Source organism: Onthophagus taurus, chromosome 2 (genome assembly GCF_036711975.1).
Source record: "Onthophagus taurus isolate NC chromosome 2, IU_Otau_3.0, whole genome shotgun sequence".
In the NCBI taxonomy this organism is placed as follows: domain Eukaryota; kingdom Metazoa; phylum Arthropoda; class Insecta; order Coleoptera; family Scarabaeidae; genus Onthophagus; species Onthophagus taurus.
This window is the reverse complement of record NC_091967.1, coordinates 19,180,145-19,201,891: the sequence shown is the minus strand read 5'-3', so window position 1 is coordinate 19,201,891 and position 21,747 is coordinate 19,180,145. Positions and strand designations below refer to the sequence as shown.

General features: G+C 33.9%; 2 protein-coding genes across 4 annotated transcripts in view; one reads left to right on the top strand and one right to left on the bottom strand.

Moving 5' to 3' along the window:
* Nucleotides 1-3,279: 3,279 nt before the first annotated feature.
* LOC111415191 (Cytochrome P450 18a1) lies at nucleotides 3,280-5,831 on the top strand. Its single transcript, XM_023046746.2, has 5 exons — nucleotides 3,280-3,721; nucleotides 3,922-4,310; nucleotides 4,366-4,528; nucleotides 4,582-4,846; nucleotides 4,904-5,831. Exons 1-5 carry the CDS (start codon nucleotides 3,361-3,363, stop codon nucleotides 5,304-5,306), a joined length of 1,581 nt encoding a protein of 526 aa, XP_022902514.1. The 5' UTR covers nucleotides 3,280-3,360; the 3' UTR covers nucleotides 5,307-5,831.
* Nucleotides 5,832-11,550: 5,719 nt separating this feature from the next.
* The window catches only part of LOC111425068 (cytochrome P450 enzyme phantom), a 60,244-nt gene continuing 50,047 nt past the window's right edge, over nucleotides 11,551-21,747 (bottom strand). For all 3 annotated transcript variants that reach the window (XM_071194440.1, XM_071194441.1, XM_023058840.2), the window contains 3 exons: nucleotides 16,887-17,032; nucleotides 16,618-16,832; nucleotides 11,551-12,435 (listed from right to left, as the gene is read on the bottom strand). In XM_071194440.1, coding sequence (XP_071050541.1) covers nucleotides 11,601-12,435; nucleotides 16,618-16,832; nucleotides 16,887-17,032 — 1,196 coding nt within the window. In that variant the 3' untranslated portion in view covers nucleotides 11,551-11,600. The remainder of the gene's footprint in view (nucleotides 12,436-16,617; nucleotides 16,833-16,886; nucleotides 17,033-21,747) is intronic.

Below are 21,747 nucleotides of genomic sequence, written 5' to 3'. Positions count from 1 at the left end.
GAAAGATAAAGACACAACTCGAAGACTGCTAGCAGCAGAGATGATGATTTGGAGAAATGAATAAATAAGAAGAATGACAGCACAAAACTGAATAATACACACTACAAGTGTTTCTGTAAGTCGTGGCATAATTTTAATCACAAATACTACAGCTAAACCCATAAATGCTTAAGATATTGGTCTTCAAAGTTAAATAATTTTTAAACATTTTCAATATGGTTTGTGTTAGAAAGATAAAATTTTGCAAACAGTGCAATGTTATCATGAGAAATCGTTTAAAATCACTTTTGAAAGTATGCAACCACGGAATCAATGCTATACAGGTGTCCACAAAGGTTATTTCCTTACAACTTTTTTTTTATTATGTCGTAAACCCTTAAATTTCCAACTGATTCTAAAACCCCATTTCATTTTACAATTATTTTCACTCTTAGAAATTTTTGATTAGACGCATCTTTTTAGAGTTATTCATAAAAAGACACATGAACTACTGTCATTAATTGTAACATAAGTAAAGCAGTAAAGCAATATGTCAAATTAATGGTCATCAATAGTACATTTTTCCATCATAGTATGGCAAAACTGTACTCGCAGCAATTTTTAATTCTTGTACTGTCAATAAGTGGTTGATGGATACAATTGCTGTTCGTGTGGCACAACATGATTCCGAAATATCTGAACTGTTGATATCAACAGTATCATCAGTTATTTGCAATATCATTTCACCACTGCGTTAGCATTGCCTAAACACTCTCCCAACGTTAAAAGCATGTCAGTTTGCTCACTAAAACTGTAATTATTTGTCATTTTAAACAACTATTACCAACTGATGAATGTTGGGTAATGATTTGACAGTTGTTTTACTGCTTCAATTAGAATTTGTTTTCATAGGCACCTAAGATTAATGAAAACATTTCATAATCGAGGTTGTATCTTTTGATTCCATGGTTGCATGTTCTCATAAAATTAAATAGTTTACCAAATTTTAACTTTCTAATGCAAACCATATCTTAATGCCCATATCTTAGCCATTTATGGGTCATTTTAACTCTAGTATTTGCGATTAAAATTAAGTTCCTATTTATGAGACTACATAGTTCTGCCACTCTTCAAGTTGACATGAAATTTCTAAGTCAGTCTTACGTTCAAGTGTATTCCAAGATACTTTAACATTTCATCTTTACTTTTCCATTCAGATAGTTGGGTATTTATTACCAGTAGATAGTTTGAGTGATGTGATGTGTATATTATAGAAAATTGAGGATAGAACTCCTCCCGTGGGAATTTCTGCTTTTATTGGTGATTTCGTGATTTGATAGAAATGTGAATGTGAGTTTTGTGACTTGATGTATTCTGAAATGTTTAAGTTCTTGATCTTGTATTTTAGTCTATTTAATCATATTGTATCAAAACTCCAGGAACATGTTATTTTTAGGTTTGAAAAGTGTTGCCAGATTTATGAAATAATTAAATTTGTTTCTATATTTCTGGAAAGTATCCGATTTGTAAGCATTGAACTTAACATTAGCATACAATTTGTTATAAGGTGCTTTTTTTTAGGCAAAAATTTTATTTTTTGATGGACCAATTGGAAAACTACAATTTCCATATGATAACTTTGTTGGATATGGACTGTGCAAAACAATGAGCAGAATGGAATTAGCTAGATCTTTACACTTTATTTAATTTATTTTTATTTTTTTCAATCTTATCTTTCCTTCTTTCAAAATAAAGTTAAAATACATTAAATTTGTAATTATTTACCATTTTAAATAACTATTCCGACTGACGAATGTTGGGTAATGATTTGACAGTTGATGAGTCTTTTGATCCCGTGGTTACATATTGTCAAAAGTGATCTTAAACGATTTTTCATCATAAAATTAAACTGTTTGCCAAATTTTATCTTTTTAAGACAAACCATATTGAAAATATTTAAGAAAATGTTTAAAAATTTCTAAGCCCATATCTTAGCCATTTATGGGTTTAGACCAAAAATTTGTACAGAAATCACCATAATTTTAACTCTAGTATTTGTGATTAAAATTATATTCCTATTTATGAGACTAGTTTTGCCACTCTTCCATAACCTTGATTTAGTTCAACTTGACATGAAATTTCTAAGTCAGTCTTACATCCAGGTGTATTCCAATATACTTCAGCATTTCATCTTTATTTTTCTATTCAGTTAGTTTCTTATCTTTTTTAGGGCTGCCGTCAGCTGTTCGTAATCTTTTGCAAATAAAACTTTGTCGGTAACAAACATAGTTACGTCATCGTTTATAGTTTGAGTGATGTCATGTGCATATTATACAAAATTGAGGATAGAACTCCTCCCGTGGAAATTTCTGCTTTTATTGGTGATTTCGTGATTTGCTAGAAATGTGAATGTGAGTGTTGTGATTTGATGTTTTCTGAAATGTTTAATTTGTTGATCTTGTATTTTAGTGTATCTAATCATATTGTATCAAAAGTCCAGGAACATGTTATTTTTAGTTTTGAAAAGTATGTTTCTATATTTCTGGAAAGTATCTGGTTTGCAAGCATTGAACAATTTTCATATGATAATATTGCTGGATATGGAGTGTGCAAAACAATGAGCAGAAAATGCCAGAAAAAAAAATCTAATATATATTTACGATATAACTTTATGCAAAAGTAGTAGGACGTTTAAAAATTCTTAAAGAGCTTGAACTCTAAAATTAGTCATTTCGCACACACATCTTTGCCTTGTTTCATAACAATGCAGCGTCGGCGGTTCCTGAATACCAGCGAGGGTCCCCCGTTACCCAACTTTCTTTTTGCGATAACTGCTTCGCTGTCAAAACTGACCTTTACCGTACTTAACAGCAATAAAAAAGTCAAATATTAAAAAAAATCTTATGTTCATTGATTTAATAATGATATGTTCTTGTTAATTTGCTGTTGGAAATTATAAGAGTTTGTTAAGTAGGTGGTGTTAAAAAGATATTAAAAAGAAAAACGTTTATGTGGTGATCAAGCGGCTTCTGATACCGCATTGAGAAGAGAAGAATTTGATGAATGAGCGTGAACTCGGCGCGCGCACTAAGCTAAAAGAGAAGAAAAGAAAAAAGTGTACCTACGTACAATCGCCGTTCGGCCAATAAACGTAGGGGGGGCCCCGTACAGTCATTGGCGTCGCCCGGGGGGCTCCGCCCCCGACTGCTTATCCCCCCACACTCATACCTCCGTCCGTCGAGTATTTCCAGCGCCACTACACACAACATATAAAAGCCTACAACTTCAACTATAACAATCCATTCTCACGTACATAAGCAACTCTTCCAGTATCCCCTTTGCGATTTTTTTCTCTTCCTTTCCTTTAACCACGGCTGCACGATGTTCCTCTACGTGTTCGGGCTGCTGTGGGGTACAGTGCAACGAGAACTTACCGGAACCCTTCTGTGGATTGCCATCGTTGCCGCGATCGTACGTTTTGCACAGACCTGGAGGGACACCCTTGATTTACCACCTGGACCCATCGGACTACCAGTTATTGGACTTTTGCCAAAAGCCAAAGGAAATTATCATGATTTTTTTACATCGTTGGCGAAAAAGTATGGATCACTATACTCGACCAGATTAGGAAGTCAATTGATCATCGTTCTCAGCGATTACAAATTAATCAGGGAAGCTTTCCGAAAAGAAGTTTTCACCGGCAGACCAATCAATGAATTTACAAACATTTTAGGAGGTTATGGTAAGTTTTATTTTTATTATTTTTTAATTCTCACAATTTTCAACCTTGATTGATCGATAAAACTTTTCTTATCGTATCTCTTAACCCAATTCCCAAAAAAACACACTTTTATCACTTTTCAATTTCAACTCGTTAAAACAACTTTTAATTAAGTATTTATTTTATTTATTTTATTTATTCAAGTGTCTTATCCCCTTTAGGAATAATAAACACCGAAGGTAAACTTTGGAAAGATCAACGAAGATTCATCCACGATCGTCTCAGACAATTTGGAATGAGTTACATCGGTTCCAGAAAAGCCCAAATGGAAAGCAGAATCATGCGAGAAGTTGATTCGTTCTTATCATTTTTGCGCTCGTCCAAAAACGAAGCCATCGATCTCAATCATCACTTCCAAGTGGCTATATCAAACGTGATCTGCGATATCATCATGTCGGTCAGGTTCTCTCACGATGATTCGAGATTCAAACGGATGATGAATTTGATTGAGGAGGGATTTCGCCTTTTTGGCTCAATCGATTTGGTGCAATTTATCCCGCTGATGAAGTATCTCCCGAAATCGAGGAATATTCGCCAAAAAATTTCTGAGGTAAGAACAAATTTTGATTTGTTTTGGATGAGGTTGTGATTGTTGTTTTTAATAGAACAGGGCGGAAATGGGAATTTTCTTACAAGAGACGATTGATGATCATCGAAAAAGTTTTGATCCCACGAAAATTAGGGATTTATTGGATGCCTATTTGTTGGAAATTGAGAAGGCTAATGAAGAAGGAACCGGGAAGCATTTATTTGAAGGAAAAGATCATGGTAAATTAATTTTTGATTTTTTTTTTTTGGGATTTTAATTTTGTTTCTTATAGATCGTCAAATACAACAAATTATGGGTGATCTCTTCTCAGCGGGGATGGAAACTATTAAATCGACGCTTCAATGGGGAGTCCTTTTTATGCTGCACAACCCCAAATGGATGAAAGCAGTCCAAGATGAGCTTCGGGCAGTCGTTGGGCATAAAAGGTTACCAACTTTAGAAGACTTGAAGTATTTGCCACTTACAGAAGCGACCATCTACGAAATTTTAAGAGTCTCCAGCGTGGTCCCAATGGGAACAACTCATTCCCCAATAAGGTAAATAACCAAAAAAGTCTTTGTGGTTTCAAAATTAATTTCGATTAATTTTTGCAGAGATGTCAACATGAGTGGTTACAAATTCCCACGACAATCACAAGTCATTCCACTTTTAAGGGCTGTCCATACTGACCCAAACCTATGGGACCGACCCGAAGAGTTTAACCCGATGAGATTCATCACGGCAGAAGGAAAAGTGACGAAACCAGAATATTTCATGCCATTCGGAGTTGGGAGAAGAACGTGTTTGGGCGAAGTTTTAGCCCGAATGGAATTGTTCCTATTTTTCTCAAGTTTGCTTCACTGTTTCGACCTCGAGGTACCATCGGGTGAGGATTTACCCAGCCTGGAAGGTTTTTACGGAGTCACCATCACACCGAGACCGTTCAAAATCTGCTTAAAAGAAAGGCGAGTCGAATGGGACGACATTCAACCCGTTAAAACACACGGGTTTCATTGAAGAAAATAGAAATTATTTTGTTTTTCGAAATGTTCCTATAGAAACGGTCTAAAAAAGGTGGAAAAGAAATTTCTAAAACACATTTCAATAAAATTAAGAGGATTGACATCATATTGAGGTGATTCGAGGTGTTTTACTCAATTTAAGTTAAATTGAGGTGTGCTTTAGACGATTTAAGGCGTGTTTTTTGATGAAGAGGTGTAAAAAGGCGTGGTTAAAATTTTTGAATAAAAAAAGGGAAATATTGACGATTAGGGTCGCGGGCGATCCAACCACTTGAACGGGCTGTGCGAATAGTGTTCACGTATTAGGGGCGGGCGGGGCAAGCTAGTCAGAAAGGGGCGTGGCAACCATCACTTGTAACGTATCGTTACCGAATCGAGTTCATATTTTAGTTATTGTACTATACATACTATTTTTTTTTATTAGGTATTTTTTTATCGCGTAAAAAATTACCGTTTTTTTTATTAAAAAAAAAGACAGAAAATCGGCGGTAAAAAAATAGAAAGAACGTTACCTTTTTTTTTATTAATTATTTTCAAAACCGTTTTCGCTACACTTTTGTATTATATAGTTACCTCGCGAGTTGTTGATTTTAATTTAAAAACAAAAAGAATGTTAACGAACGATATTTTTTTTTGTATTTTGTACATAATCGATTAATTATTAAAAAAATCAATTAATTGTATTGATAATAATAATAATTATTATTGCGACGTTTTGTAGATATTTTTTTGTTTGTTTTTTTATTTTGTACTATTTTTTTGTATATAGGAGAGTAGAGACACAGACAAGCTAATTATTATTTTGTGTACGCGATTTTATTTGTTATTTAATAAATTTTTATTCATTCGTATTTTTGTTGTTTTCTTAATAATACCTTAATTGTTAAAAAATTTCATTTAAACGGTTTCTCTTACAATTTATTCTCTCTGCTTATTACAGCTTTTTTGGTCAACCATAAAGGTCGTTAACCTTTAAATTTCAGAAGTAATCCATATAAGAAAAGGAGAGAAAGTTTTTTTTGGTTACATAAAAACTTTACGGATGAACATTTTCTATAAATACGGTAAAACTTCCATATAACGGATTAATACGGAGAAGGTAGTGTTGTATTAGTTCAATAAATATATACAACAATCTAGAGTTGAATAACAACAAACTAGAACTCACACTAGAACTAACACTAGATCATGAACTCGAAACATTCAAGAAGACGTTATTCAAGTATCTCCGACGAGTTGCTCAGTGCGTTAACTTAGTATTTAGCATTATTCAGTCTTCTGCCAGCAGTATCTAGTCTTTAGCACTACCATTTAACCTTCTGTCAACAGTACCTAATCATTTATCTACATTTTATAGTCTCTGCCACTACTATTTACCCTTCTGCCAACAGTATCTAGTCATCCATTAGTATTATTCGGTCTTTTGTCGACAGTATCTAGTTTCTGTCACTACTATTTAGTCTTCTGCCAGCAGTATTTAGTTTTCGCGATTCCTATTTAATTTTCTACCAGCAGTATCTAATCTCTTTCATCATTATTTAGCCTTCTGCTATTAATATTTATTCCTCTTTTTCCTCCCTCAATTTTTCTAGTTTTCCCTGGTTTTTTATGCAAAGCACAATTGTACAGGGTGTTAGGTAAACTTGCGGCAAAAATTCAAAGGGTTATTCGATATCATATTCGATATTTGTTGAAATTATTAATGTAAATAAAAGTATGGCATACGTTAATGAGTTAATTAAGTACCGAAATACGTTTGGCTGTTTGGCGTGTCTTTAACAGTTAGTGTAGTACCTACTATATTATGATTTATACTTTATACGAACGCTGAGATGACTGACATGTATTTCATATATGGACTTGCTGATGGCAACTCATCAGAAGCTAGACGATTGTACATCCAACGATTTCCTGCCCGGTACAATTGGAACAGAATGTGCGAAGAATTGCAAATACTTTGTAAGGACAATTTGTTGTATCCATACCACATTATGACAATGGATATTGCAAACATTAGTTCACATCCATCTATTCCTGACACAGATTCTTTTTACCGATGAAGCCCATTTCTCAAGAAATACAATAATGTGTGGGCAGATGAAAATCCGTATGAGGTATGTGAAGATCATTTTCAACATCAATTCTCCTTGAATGTTTGGGTTGGAATTGTGGATGATTATCTAATTGGACCGGTATTTCTACTACCAGGAACACTTACTGGTGTGGTGTATCGCAACTTTTTGGCAGAAACGCTGCCTGGGTTTCTGGAGGATGTACCATACGCGACGAGAATTGCAATGTGGTTTATGCACGATGATGTACCACCACATTTCAGACACATCCCCAGACTTAAACCTCCTGGGTTATTTTTTCTGAGGATCTCTGAAGTCATTAGTTTACGCTACTCCAGTGGAAAATTTGGATGATTTGCGAAATCGAATAATTGTAACCCAATTACAAACGACCCTGGTGTGGTTGAAAGAGTTCGACAATCAATGACGGAAGTTTATTTCGAACATTTATTGTAGATTGAGCAACTTTACATGTACTTTTTGATAATAAAATGTTGTTATTGTCGCAAATTTTATTCGCCCTGTATCTTCGAAACAAAGCATATAGCACCTAGTAAATACATACTAATTAGTTACTTATTTTGAACACCAAATTAAACTAGATAATGTTTTGCAGATTTTCCCAGTGGTCCAGTCTGCTTTACCCATAATATAGATAAAGATTGTCATATTTTTACCGAAAATACAAAAACGTACACACTACTACACCTCGATGTTGGGATGATCGTGCATTCTCTTCTCATGTTTAGATGTGAATGATGCAATTTCTGATGACTACTTTCAAGTCGCGATGGAGGTCGGTGTTTCTTATAAACCAGGGTGTATTCACTATGCACCTTAGTACTTTGTTCTGGAATCTTTGAATCAGACTTGCATTTGTTTTGCAGCTACAGTTGGATTCCGTATGTCCATTTTGGTTTTAATACTTGCTTGTATATTAGCAACTTATTATTTAGTGATAGCATTGATTTTCTGCCAATAAGCCAATATAGGTGTCTAAATTTGATATCAAGTTCCTCACGTTTTTTTTTTTGACGTGAGCTTTCCATTTAAGTTTGCATCCAGGGTCATACCAAGATATTTTGCGGTGTCGGCGTAAGGGACTGCATTGCCATTTATGTGTACTGGGACATAGTTTACTTTCTTATAAGTAAAGTTTATGTATGTCGATTTATTTGCATTTAGTTTTATTAGCCATCGTTTGGTCCAGTTTTCTATTGAATTTAAGGCCAATTATAACTTCTTTACTGCAACTACTTCATTTTCTGCAACAGCCAAGATCGCTGTGTCATCTGCGAATGTAGCTGTTAAAGTTTCTGGTACCTGAGGAAGATGTGGAGTAAGTACAGTGTTGGGCTAAGCAAACTTCCTTGAGGAACTCCGGCTCGTATTTCATGTAGTGGTGAACAAGCGTTTTCGTATTTTACTCTAAAATATCGATCAGAAAGCTACGATTTTAATAGCTGACTATACGTTGATGGTAGTATTTGGTCTAGTTTGTAATTTAAACCATCTAACCAGACTTTGTCGAAAGCTTGTGCAACATTCAGAAATACGGCAGAGCAGACTTTATTTTCTTCCATTGCTATTTCGATAGTATTCGGTATTCTATGTACTTGGTCTATTGTTGCATGTTTATTCCGAAACCCAAATTGATGTGTTGGTATTAGGGCTTTTTCTTCTATGACAGGTTTTAGTTTTATTAATAGTAATTTTTCAAGCAGTATCAACCTACCTATATAGTAGAACGGACCAGACGTAGCACTTTACAATCATATATCTGCGGCTAAATTTTAGGTTCTTGTCCGTAAGAAATTTTCGAAGTCCTAGAAAGGTTGTTCTAGTTCGTTCAATCCTGCAGTTTATCTCTTAATCCTGGTCCATTCCTCATTGATCATGCATCTCAAGTATCTAAATTGTTTGACCTGTTCAATGATGTCTCCATCAACATGTACTCGAGTGTGTGAAGATTAAAGGAGTGGCTGATGTTAATTTTCAAACCTCGTCTTGGGCTTTCTTCGTTAACCCAGGTTTGTAGGTTTTGCAGATCATGAGCACTATCCGCTAATATCACGGTGTCATCAGGTTGACACATCCTTGGCGTCCTTGGCAAATGCCCTTTTTGATTTCAAAATCCTCAGTTGTTCCAGCGTTATTTATTCGGACTTTCGCTTTTTGGTACCAACATAGATTACCAATTAGTCTTGTATCCTTTGCATCCAGTTCCAGATCTCTAAGGTATGTTATCAGAAGATTGTGTTTAAAGTTGTTAAATGCCTTCTCATAGTCGATGAAGCATATAAAGACGTCCTTCTTTGATCTTGACAATTTTGTACCAGTATCTGGAGATCAAACATGGCTTCTCTGGTTCCAAATCCGCTTTTAACTCCAAACTATCTGGCTCCATTTGCTTCCTCACATTTTTGATAAAGCCTTGTATGTAGAATTCGAAGGAAATGTTTTAGAAAGTGGCTCATTAAACAAATGATTTATAGATTTTGGTTGTTGCCAGTCCTCAGTGAAGTGTCCAGAGTCATACGTCATCTGAGTACATATCATCATAGCGTGTATGACTTCACTTCTTAATATACTTAGTCCAGGCAGAGTGTTGTCGTTGAAGAGGCTAATTTTACATTTTCTCCATATTTGCAACAGTTCTTCCGTTTCTGTCACTATTTCATTGTGCTCATTCTTTATGAAATTTGGCGATCTATTATTATACAGCCCAGTTATTTCTTTTACTTTTTTATGTAAATGATAATTGTCTGTTAAGATCTTCAGCCTCCCTACAACTTTGATGCAGCCAATTCTCTTTTGCCACTCTAATCTTATTTCGTATTCTTCTCTGTAGTCAATGTGATTATTCTGGATTTTACATTGCCTTCACTTCTTCATTAGTTCCAGAATATCTTTTATCATCCACTCCTTCTTAGCAGTAGTTTTTTTCTAGCCAATGCTTGTTAGTATCGTTTGTACTGGTATCTCTTTCTAGTTCTTTAATAATGTGACCTTCATACAGTAATCTTGTTTCTTCATCTTTCAACAATTGTATATCCATTATCTTCTTGAAGGTCTTCCTTTTTTTTTGGGTTTGGCAAGACGAAAAACGATGTCAGCACAGACTAAGTTATGGACTGATCCGATATCAGCCCCTGGCATTGTAGTGATGGTGTTTCTAAACCTTCGGCTAATTGTGATGTAATTATTTGATTACGAACAATATGTTGATCATTGTCCTGTGGGGATTTCCAGGTAGTTTGAACAACGTATTTGTAATTATAAGTTTTAACTTAACCTCACTTATGTTGCGTTATTATCCGGCTGTGCTAAAAATAAATTTTCCTAAATTATTAAAACTTTGAAAGAAAATATATACACAATTTGTCTATTATTTCACGAAAATAAAAGTGTATTGAAATTCGCAGATTTAATATTCCAACCTATAAACCAGTAAGTATTGGATTGTAAGTAGGTCACAAATTTGAACCGTTGAACATCAAAGAGACCGCCGTCGCTGTCCTTTCTGGTTATTCTGTCTAAAAAGCTTCGGGTTTAGCCGTGTGTCAGAATACGAAATGTCATTCAAGTATCTCCAATAGTTGATCACTGCGTTAACTTTTTTAATGACTTTTTAAATCTTGAAATTTGTGTAATATGAGACAAAGGCAGAATCTGTCTTTTGAATATTACACTATTTACCATTATTCAGTCTTCTCCTAGCAGTAACTAGTCTTTCCCACTACCATTTAGCCTTCTACCAACAGTATCTAATCATTTGTATACATTTTATAGTCTTCTGTCAACATTATTTAATCTTTGCCACTCCTTTTTAACATTCTGCCAACAGTATCTAGTCTTCTATCAATATTATTTGGTGTTCTATCGGCAGTATCTAGTTTCTGTCACTACTATTTAGTCTTCTGACAGCAGTATTTAGTCTTCGCGACTGCTATTTAATCTTCTACCAGCAATATCTAATCTCTTTCATCACTATTTACTCTTCTGCTAACAATATCTCATCTGCTGTTAGTGTTATTTAGTCTTCTGCCAGCACTATCTAGTCCCTGCCATTACTATTTACCCTTCTGCCAACAGGCTTTTTACTTACTTATATTCGAGAATTTTGGGGACGTTTCAGGTACATTTTCCATAAATAATAAAAAGAAGTATATTTATGAAGGTATATTCATATAAATATAGTCAAAAACATTTCATGATTAAACAATTTTTCTTACCTTAAAAACTAACTCATGGTCTTTCGGTGTTAAAGTGATGCCACAATCTCCAGTAACATCCAAATCGATTCCATCCGGAGCACAAACAAAAAACTCTTGCAAAACACCAACTCCAAATAAAAACATAACCATCCGAGCAAACTCATCCCCAACACACATCCTTTTCCCGGTTTGAAAGGGAATCAAAGCTTCGTTTTTAACGAAACCCCCTTCCTCGTTTAAAAATCGATTTGGATTAAACTCTTCTGGGCTATCCCAAACCTCCTCATCCATATGGATAGCCCATTGTAATGGGACAATCATCGTGTTTTCTGGGATAACGTAATTTTCGATTTGAACGTCTTCCAAAGCACCGTGAGGGATTCCAACCGGAACTACGGATCGGATTCTTTGAGTTTCGGAGAAGCACGCCTCAGCGAAAGGCATCGATGCAAAATCGTTTAGATTCGGAGATCTGTTTTGAATGATGTTGTCGATTTCTTCGTGGAGTTTTTTTTGAATTTCCGGGTGTTTGGCCATGTACAAGAAGAACCATCTTAAAGTGGTGAGGGTTGTATCTAAGCCGGCTCCGAAGATATCCGCTAGTAAATAAAGGAGTTGAGTGGGGTTGTAAAATTTTTCTGTTGGTTCTCCTTTTCGTTTCTCTTTTTCCATTAAAAAGGCGTGCAAAATATTATCTGGTTGATAATTTGGATCGTTTTCAAGGAATTGATTTAAGAGAGTTTTTTGTTTGGAGATTATCTTTTTATATTCTTCGTGAGTTTCAGCTTGGCCATCTGTTATAAATGCCATTGATTTTTTGAAAGATGGAAGAAATCTAAATTAAATTAAAAAAAATAATAAAAGAAAAGAAGTTGAATAGGTGTAGCTGTAAAATATATATTTTAGAAAGAAGTCATTTTATAATGCTCAGAGTAACAAAAAGTTAAGTATCAGTGTCTTATAATAACATATTAGTGGAAAAGTGGACTAGCTATTTTCAAAGGCTGTATTCAGAATGGAAAGGTGTTGTAACCTCCACCAAAAGACAACGAATAGAGAAAGTAGATGCTGAGGAAGTTGAAAAAATAGAACAATTCACAAAGAAGGAAGAGATGATGCAGATGAAACAACTAAAAACGGCAAGTCACCAGACCTGGAGAATACCCCAATAAGCTAATGTGGGAGGAGGACTAGCAACAAAACTCACAGAGCTGTATAATAAAATACTGCAGGATGTACAACCTTAGAGAGCTGGAAAAATAGTATCACTCGTTAACAAAGAAACAGTCTCAGGCACACCTATGAAGCTATTTTTCCATTTTGTGCAATATAATTGAAGCACATAACAACAAGGGGAGAACAACAGAGATTAGGAAAACACAGATTAAAGGTCGACGCAGTCTTTAATAGTTGCTGCAGCCTTTTGGAATAGTGGCGGAAAAAGTCAACATGGAAAACTGCACAGATGTAAGCTAGAAATGAATGGCCACATGGCAGAACATACCATCTTATGGAGAATTCAAGAACAACGTGAGAAAATAGGACAATAAGTCAGCTAGAATAGGGAGAGCAGTAAGAACGATCATCTAGAGAAAAACAGATACGTAACAACCATATGGCGATTTAGAGAGCAATGACTTGAGGCCAATCACAAGGCAATTTGGAAGAAATGCGAGAAAGATGTGGTAAACTGGATTCGTGCACCTAGGAGACTCTGGAACGAGCATGCTTCACAATATATTGCTAAGATTAGCCACAGATTGCAGACCAGTATACAAAAGGGGCGACCTACAGAAAGATGAAAAGATAGCAAGTCGTTCGCAGCACAAGAATTGCATTCAGAACAAAATGAAAGAAGTAGTTATTAGAAATGAAAAATCACACTTGCAACTTTGTTTTAAATGGGAAACTGATTCAATAATACCAATATAAAAAATGACAACTGTGCAGCAACTCAGATATTGTAGGTGATCAGAGCATACTATGATGGTACCGAAAATTTAAGATTACAGGTTCCATTGCTAAGCACATCATGTGTTGAAATAGTGCAGGCAGTAAAATGAAGGATTACAACATAGAAGAAGAGATGGAGGACGATGTCAATTTTTTTAACAGTATGGTTTTTTTCGATGCTGCCATATTGGTTATAGATTTACCATCAAAAATCATTTTCAAAGACAGGAAAGACAGCAGGACAAGTAAATTTTTATTTTTAAAACATAGTCACCAGCTGTATTCGTACAAGCCATCACAATCAATTGATCTTTCGAATCTTTCAATAGATACCAATTACGATCATTTGTTAATCGCTTGCTCGACCATTACAGTGCCCCCTACATCTTCTTTCAACGATCTTTACTTGCTTACACATTATAATTTGATCTACTAGATAACTTTTTACATCAACCTAACCATATCATAAGTTTAGAATTGTTTGCAGTTCAGCAATAACGGCTAAAGACGCACTAATCGAAGACATCCCTACACCAGGTGGTATCTGACAAGGTCTTAGCCTATTTCTATAACTTATTAATGTATAAAATATTGGAGGAAGAATAATAACTTTAAATCTAAGATATAAAATAGACCAAAAACTGCCGACAATCACCAACTCAACGGATGACCTGTAAGATTAACCACATAGTTTCTATCAAACGAGCGAAGCCCAGAACATGGCTGTCTCAGCAAGAGAATCAACAAGATGTAATCTGGTAGTCAACAGCATTCTCATGGAATAAGTTATGGAATTTTTCTAGTTGAAACCTAGTCTGACTTGAGAAATCAGATCAACAAGTATTCGCAATTTTGTTTTTAATTCATGCATGTGGATATTAAAGTACAGATACGAGACCTAGATGCGCATAGTACTATTTTGTCTAATTGTAAGAGCATGTTAAGAATAGCATAAATGGAGACACTGAAGATAATCTCGGAAAGACCAGATGGGACAGAATTAAGAACTCCGACATCAGAAACCAATGCGGAGTTTAGAAATGGAGAGACAGCTTCGCAGGAGATATTTCAGAGACTGGCCATAAAAGTCAAATGTATTTTTTGAAGAACCAGAAACTGGAGTTTCCATGGTCTATACGTTCTGCTTATCCCCACATCCACTTTTGCTGCAGAGGCAGACGGGCAGCTTTTTGCATGTACATTATTCTCAGTAATAAACTTAAACTTTAGTCTCTCAAGAACCAGAAACTGCAGCAATCTGAGATTACTTTGTATAATTCGAGAAGTCCTTTAGAACACTGCTTCTTTATCGCCAACATCATATTTGCCGTAGCAGCAGAGGGCAAACTTATGAAGGGAGGTCGTTTTAGGTCATAAATTGGAGATGCAGCAGATAATTTAGGTAGTGCTGCAAAGAAAGAGAGATTAATTTTTGAAGTTACAATATTTTTAATAATAAATGTGGATTATATTTTTGCAAGAACCAGAAACTGCAGCTCTTACTCTTGATAATTCAAGTATGCCTTCTAGTATAGCTACGTTTTAAATATTCACACTCTCAGATTTACGATATAGGGATTATATAAGATTATTTTCTCATGGACCAGAAACTCCTCCTAGATAGTTGGGGTAAGCCCTTTGGTATGCTACTTGCCTGTCAGCATTTCCAAATTTGCCGCAGATTAACATTTTGTTTTATATAGATCTTCAGTTAACTCAATGTTGAAAACTTCGCATATAGCATTAAACTTTATTATAAAAAGTGATTGAGATATGAGAAACAAGTATGGAGCATATGCTTTTATCTGCTCGCTTAGAACAGATCAACCCTTTTAGAAATCTAAGATGCGATATGAACCCGATAAGGACATACATCACAAATTGACAATCTTCACAAGAATGTGTGGAACTATTAGACGATAATCAATGCAGGAAGGATACTCAAATGAAATTTTATAAGGAAACATTAATACCAACCTTAATTTTTTAATTTTTTTTTGTTATATTTTTGTTTTTGTAACAAATATTAAGACATTTTATAAAAATTAAGAATATGTCGAAATGACATTGACATTTTAAACCGGAAGTTGCTTATATCTCGAGTAATATTGGAATTAAACGTATCATGTTTGGACTCATTTTAAAGGATTTTTCACGACGATTACAAATATGTTAAAATTGACGTTGACATTTAACCGGAAGTTGACCATAACATCATTAATATTGGAGATAAATATGTCGTGTTTGTACTCATTTTAAAGGATTTTTAATGAAGATTAGAAATATATCAAAATTGAGGTTGACATTTTAAACCTGAAGTTAGTTATTATATAATAGATGTTTTATAACTGAAGTTAATCTAGTGTTAGTCACTTTTCCGCACTTTCTTTTTATTTTTAACGCGTTTTTTTGAGTCATTTCACATTTATTAAAAAAAAATCGTCGATTTTTAAGACACATGATGATTCTTGAAATTTTCCATAAATTTTATCTCAAAAAACAAAAAAGTTAGAATAAAAAACATTAAACCGGAAGTTAGCAACAATGAAGATATCAATTTAATTTTTAAATATTAATACCAACCTTAATTTTTGATGTTTTTTATTATATTTCCGCTTTTGTGACACATTTTAACACATTTTATAAAAATTAAGAATATGTCAAAATGACATTGACATTTCAAACCGGAAGTTGCTTATACATATCTCGAGTAATATTGGAATTAAACGTATCATGTTTGGACTCATTTTAAAGGATTTTTCACGACGATTACAAATATTTTGACGTTGATATTCTCAACCGGAAGTTGACCATAACTTCATTAATATTGATGATAAATATGTCGTGTTTGTGCTCATTTTAAAGGATTTTTAATGAAGATTAGAAATATGTCAAAATTGAGGTTGACATTTTAAACCTGAAGTTAGTTATCATATAATAGAAGTTTTATAACTGAAGTTTATCTAGTGTTAGTCACTTTTAGACAGAGACATACTTTTATGTAATATTAATTTATAAATTATAATATAGATCTAAATAATAAAGCATAAAAACTTTTAATTACCTTAAGAAAGGAAGAAAATTTAAAGGTCCAGCAATTCCAAGACATTTCGTCCCTTCTTCTTGAAGATGAAGTAAATAATTCCAAATTTTGTCATCTCGATTATAAGAAGTCCCAAAAACGATTTCATGAACAGTTGATCCTACGTTATGTTTTAAAATATGATTTGGGTCTAAGATGATATCACCATTTGACGTTGGTTTAGAATGTTTAATATACTAAAACAAAGTATTTTTTAATACAAAAAACAATTTCTTTTACGTCTATTATACATCAATGAGATCGTTTACTTCCTTTAAAATGAATGATTGCATCGTTTCCCGTTTACCGCCAATTTTCGACATTCCGAATTGTTTAAAACAACTAAAAACGAATTTTCTTTGATCTTTCCACAAATCCTTTTCCGAGCAAATAATTCCTTAAATAAAAGATATAATTGTTTTTAAGTAAAATAATCTTTTGGTATCTTTTTCTTTATAGTAAAACTTTAAACATTAGTCATTCGAGGAACATCCGTGGTATTTTTGCCGAACCGGATGTGATTGCATTCTCAGACAACTGTCGAGGAGCTTGTGCCTTTCAAACCTTTTTTACGTTTCTAAATAGCAGGTAAAACTCTCGTTCCTACCTGAAAGTTCTAAACCACGATTTCTTCTCAAAAAAAGAAACCAAAAAACTAAATTAAACTAATAATAATAATTCTTATAAAAATTTATTATTGTATTTTTAAGTATATCTAATTCAATACCAAGTTATGCAAAGAAATATTTTTATTATTACCATAGATTACCATAACATTTTTTATTGGGGTCGTTTATTTATCATTTCCTCCAAGTTACATCACCAATTGGTAATTATGAACGAGTTGTTCGCCTCGTTTATCCTTGATTCACTTTTGTTTAATTGTTAATTGTTTTAAAACAGTAAAAAATTAAGTGCCTTAAGCAAAATTATCGATAAAAAGCAATTAAGTGAGTAATAAAAAATTTTTTTGTGGTATGAAATAATCGTTTCGTTGAAAATTAAATAATTTATTCGAAACCTACGATGAATGTAGATAAATGTAGTAAAATTGAAAACCCATTCCGAACGATTATTGCTCAATGCACGCTAATTAACACTCTTAAGGTGTATGCACGACCGTGACATTTGATTTATTAGTACCACCTTATACGCTTATATTGGTAATTCCCGATTCATTTATACAAAACGCATTCATAATGTCAATAATTTCTATTAATAAAGTTTTATTTTTATTACTAACTTTATTATTTTTAAAACATCTTGTTTTAACAAATAAATTTTAGTTAGTTATAATTTATAAATATTCATAAATAAATACTCTCATTGACTACCTAGTACAATAAATTTATTCGTTTTATTAATTAAAATTCTAAACATACATTGGGTTTGAAGTTTTGTCGCGAATTTATAATATATACCGATTGTTTGCTAAAAAAATAAATTTCGCACACCGTGTGTGGTGAGGTGGTTATGGTTCTCTTCCACCATAACCTCTGGTATAGCCGTCTCTTTTGGGATAGGTCCGCGCAACCTACTTTTTCGCCAGAAAAAAAAAACCGTTTATTTTTTTTTTAATTCGCGACCGTCCACAATAACTCTCTATTCGATAACGAGTCGCGATTTCTCTTTTTTGCATCTCGTCCCGGTGAAAATTCTTTAGTTACTTCTAATCTAGAGGTCATTAGCACGATCTTAATAAGTTGCTTTTTAACGAAATTTAAAATGATTTTTCGTAAATTTAAGTGTGTTAATTTTTTTTTAATATTATCTTTATAAGATTAGATGTTATCTAAGTTTAGACCGGTAAAGGACAACGGCCTCACAATATTGTGACCTTCTATTAGTCGGTGTGTCGATAGGAAAAAGGTGGTAATTAACAAAAAAAAACGTATCATTTGTAGCGGTTCTAAATTATCTGTGACCATGAACGCGCGCTGTTTACTTTCTAATCGTCTACTGTTACATTCCTTTGATTTAACAGCGAGGTCTCTGCATTGATCGCGGTATTATTTACTACTATAAAAGACTTATAATTATTATTTTTTTAACTATTCATTTCTATAAATAATTTTTTTCTAAAAATGATTTATTGAATCAAATTTATTTCATAATCAAAAATAAAAAGGAAGAAATATTACCGGCGCCTTCACCATTTTTCTAGATGTTACTGCAAAAGCCCGAACTACGGTAAATTCTAAGATTTTACCGTAAAACCTAACATTTACCAACTATAAATGGTAAAAGTCCGAAATGTTTTATCATCATCGTTCAATTCGAACTTTTACCACCATCCACTCGGTAAATCTTAGCTTTTACCTTGCGGTAAATGTCGAAAAAAAGACATTTATATACCAGTTTTATAGCGAAAAAAAATAACATGTATAATGTTTTAGGTTCGAGTCTTGCACATCTGATGTAGGGTGTCTTGCTAGGCATTTTTGGAGAATTTTTCTTTCAGTATTTTATGCCTCACTGAAATTGGTTTTATTTCCTTTCTTAAATATAGATTCTCATAGTTTATGTTGTAGAGTAGATTGTTCGGGTGTCTAATTTTTGTCAGAATTCGTAAACATTTTCTTTCTGCTTTCCTGATTACTTCCTTTGTTGACTCCGGGGAACATATAGTTGTGAGATGTCCATAATCGAGGAGCGATCGGCATATATTTTTATATATCTGTCTCGCCGATTTTACAGAAATACCCCTGTCTTTGTAGGTCAATGATCTAAAATATTTTGCTCGTCTTGTTACCTCTGTTTGTATTTTTTGTAGTGTGCTTTGAATTTCAACCTGTTGTCCAGGATTATGCCTAAATATTTGACCAAGTTTGTAGCTTTTATAATTGATGTGTAAGTGAAGTGCTGGAATTGATCGGTGATTCTGGAGTGTGGGAACAATACTTGGAATTTATCCTGATCGGGGGTGACTCTCCATTTGTAGAACCATGATGATATGTTGCACTCATGTTGGTAAATCTTAAGATTTACTAGTTAAACCTAAGATTTACCGTAGTTCGAGCTTTTACATCAACATATACATACCACAAAAATAATTTTCAAGGCATTGTGCGATACCTACACTACAACTCAAATATTTTATCTACTTCTTGGATTTTTCATTATGATTAATGCAAGACAGGTTTCCGAATATGAGTCATCTTGTTCGGAAACAGACATTTAGTCATAAACACTTTGTTATTTCTATGCATCTGTATATATTTCGAAGTCAGAAAAACTTTTCGGAATTCTCTGATTTTGGTATTCGAGTGATGTTGAAAAAACCACTCGCTTCTAACTGTTAAAAGACGTTTTTCAATTTAGTTTCTGGAAGAAAGATGTGGTAAACTGGATTCGTGCACCTAGGAGACTCTGGAACGAGCATGCTTCACAATATATTGCTAAGATTAGCCACAGATTGCAGACCAGTATACAAAAGGGGCGACCTACAGAAAGATGAAAAGATAGCAAGTCGTTCGCAGCACAAGAATTGCATTCAAAACAAAATGAAAGAAGTAGTGATTAGAAAGGAAAAACCACACTTGCAACTTTGTTTTAAATGGGAAACTGATTCAATAATATTAACATAAAAAATGACAACTGTGCAGCAACTCAGATATTGTAGGTGATCAGAGCATACTATGATGGTACCGAAAATTTAAGATTACAGGTTCCATTGCTAAGCACATCATGTGTTGAAATAGTGGAGGCAATAAAATGAAGGATTACAACATAGAAGAGGAAAGATGGAGAACGATGTCAATTTTTTTAACAGTATGTTTTTTTCGATGCTGTCATATTGGTTATAGATTTACCATCAAAAATCATTTTTAAAAGGGAGCAGTGTCTGGAAAACTATTTTTCTACATTTAGGCAACTTTGGAGAATCGTGGTCTACATTACATCAGAAGCTACTGATTTTTCACAATTAATATTGTTTAAATACATTTGTAGTACTTATATGTATATTGATAATAGTTTTCCAAAACGGAACCTTTAGAACTTGATTTCTAAAGAAACACAGCAGGACAAGTAAATTTTTATTTTTAAAACATAGTCACCAGCTGTATTCGCACAAGCCATCACAATCAATTGACCTTTCGAATCTTCGAAGGAAGAATAATAACTTTAAATCTAAGGTATAAAATAGACCAAAAACTGCCGATATTCGTATAATCATCAACTCAGTTACGGATGACCTGTAAGATCAACCACACAGTTTCTATCAAACGAGCGAAACCCAGAACATGGCTGTCTCAGCAAGAGAATCAACAAGATGTAATCTGGTAGTCAACAGCATTCTCCTCGAATAAGTTATGGAATCTTCCTAGTTGAGACCAAGTCTGACTTGAGAAGTCAGATCAACAAGTATTCGCAATTTTGTTTTTAATTCTTGCACGTGGATAGTAAAGTACAAATATACAAGACCTAGATGCGCATAGTACTAATTTGTCTAAGAGAAAGACAAGTTAAGAATAGCAGAAATGGAGACCCTGAGGATAATCTCGGAAAGACCAGATGTGACAAAATTAAGAACGCCAACATCAGAGACCAATGCGGAGTTCAAGACATTGTAAGATGGGGAAGACAGCACAACATCATAACAAACTGAAGATAAATGTGTTCACAAATAACCCGTACGAAACCAGACCACCAGGGCACATAAGAAATGGAGAGAGAACTTCTTAGGAGATATTTCAGTGACAGACCATAAAGGTCAAAAATATTTTTTGAAGAACCAGAAATTGCAGTTTTCATGGTCTACACTATACGTTTTGCTTATTCCCACACCCACTATCGCTGCAGGGGCAAAGAAATGGCTCTTTGCATATACGTTATTCTCAGTAATAAACTTAAACTTTAGTCTCTCAAGAACGAGGAACTGCAGCATGGTATAGTTGACATAGTCCACTGAAACATAACTTCTCCTAATGCAGTAATTCGTAACCATATCTTAAAGTACTACTCAATGAGTAGACATAGTCGTACAAAACTTGGAATAACTAGTTTGGCTTACGAAGATTCTAGACTTGATGCAATCTGAAAATTTACGGATTTTCTGATATTATGAGTACCATTGGATTTTTAACCTTACAATACACGCGCCCGAACTGT

Coding starts and splice junctions, on each gene's coding strand:
- LOC111415191 (XM_023046746.2), top strand. CDS start 3,361: ATGTTCCTCTACGTGTTCGGGCTGCTGTGGGGTACAGTGCAACGAGAA. Junction 3,722..3,921: donor AAACATTTTAGGAGGTTATG/GTAAGTTTTATT, acceptor TATCCCCTTTAG/GAATAATAAACACCGAAGGT. Junction 4,311..4,365: donor TTCGCCAAAAAATTTCTGAG/GTAAGAACAAAT, acceptor TGTTTTTAATAG/AACAGGGCGGAAATGGGAAT.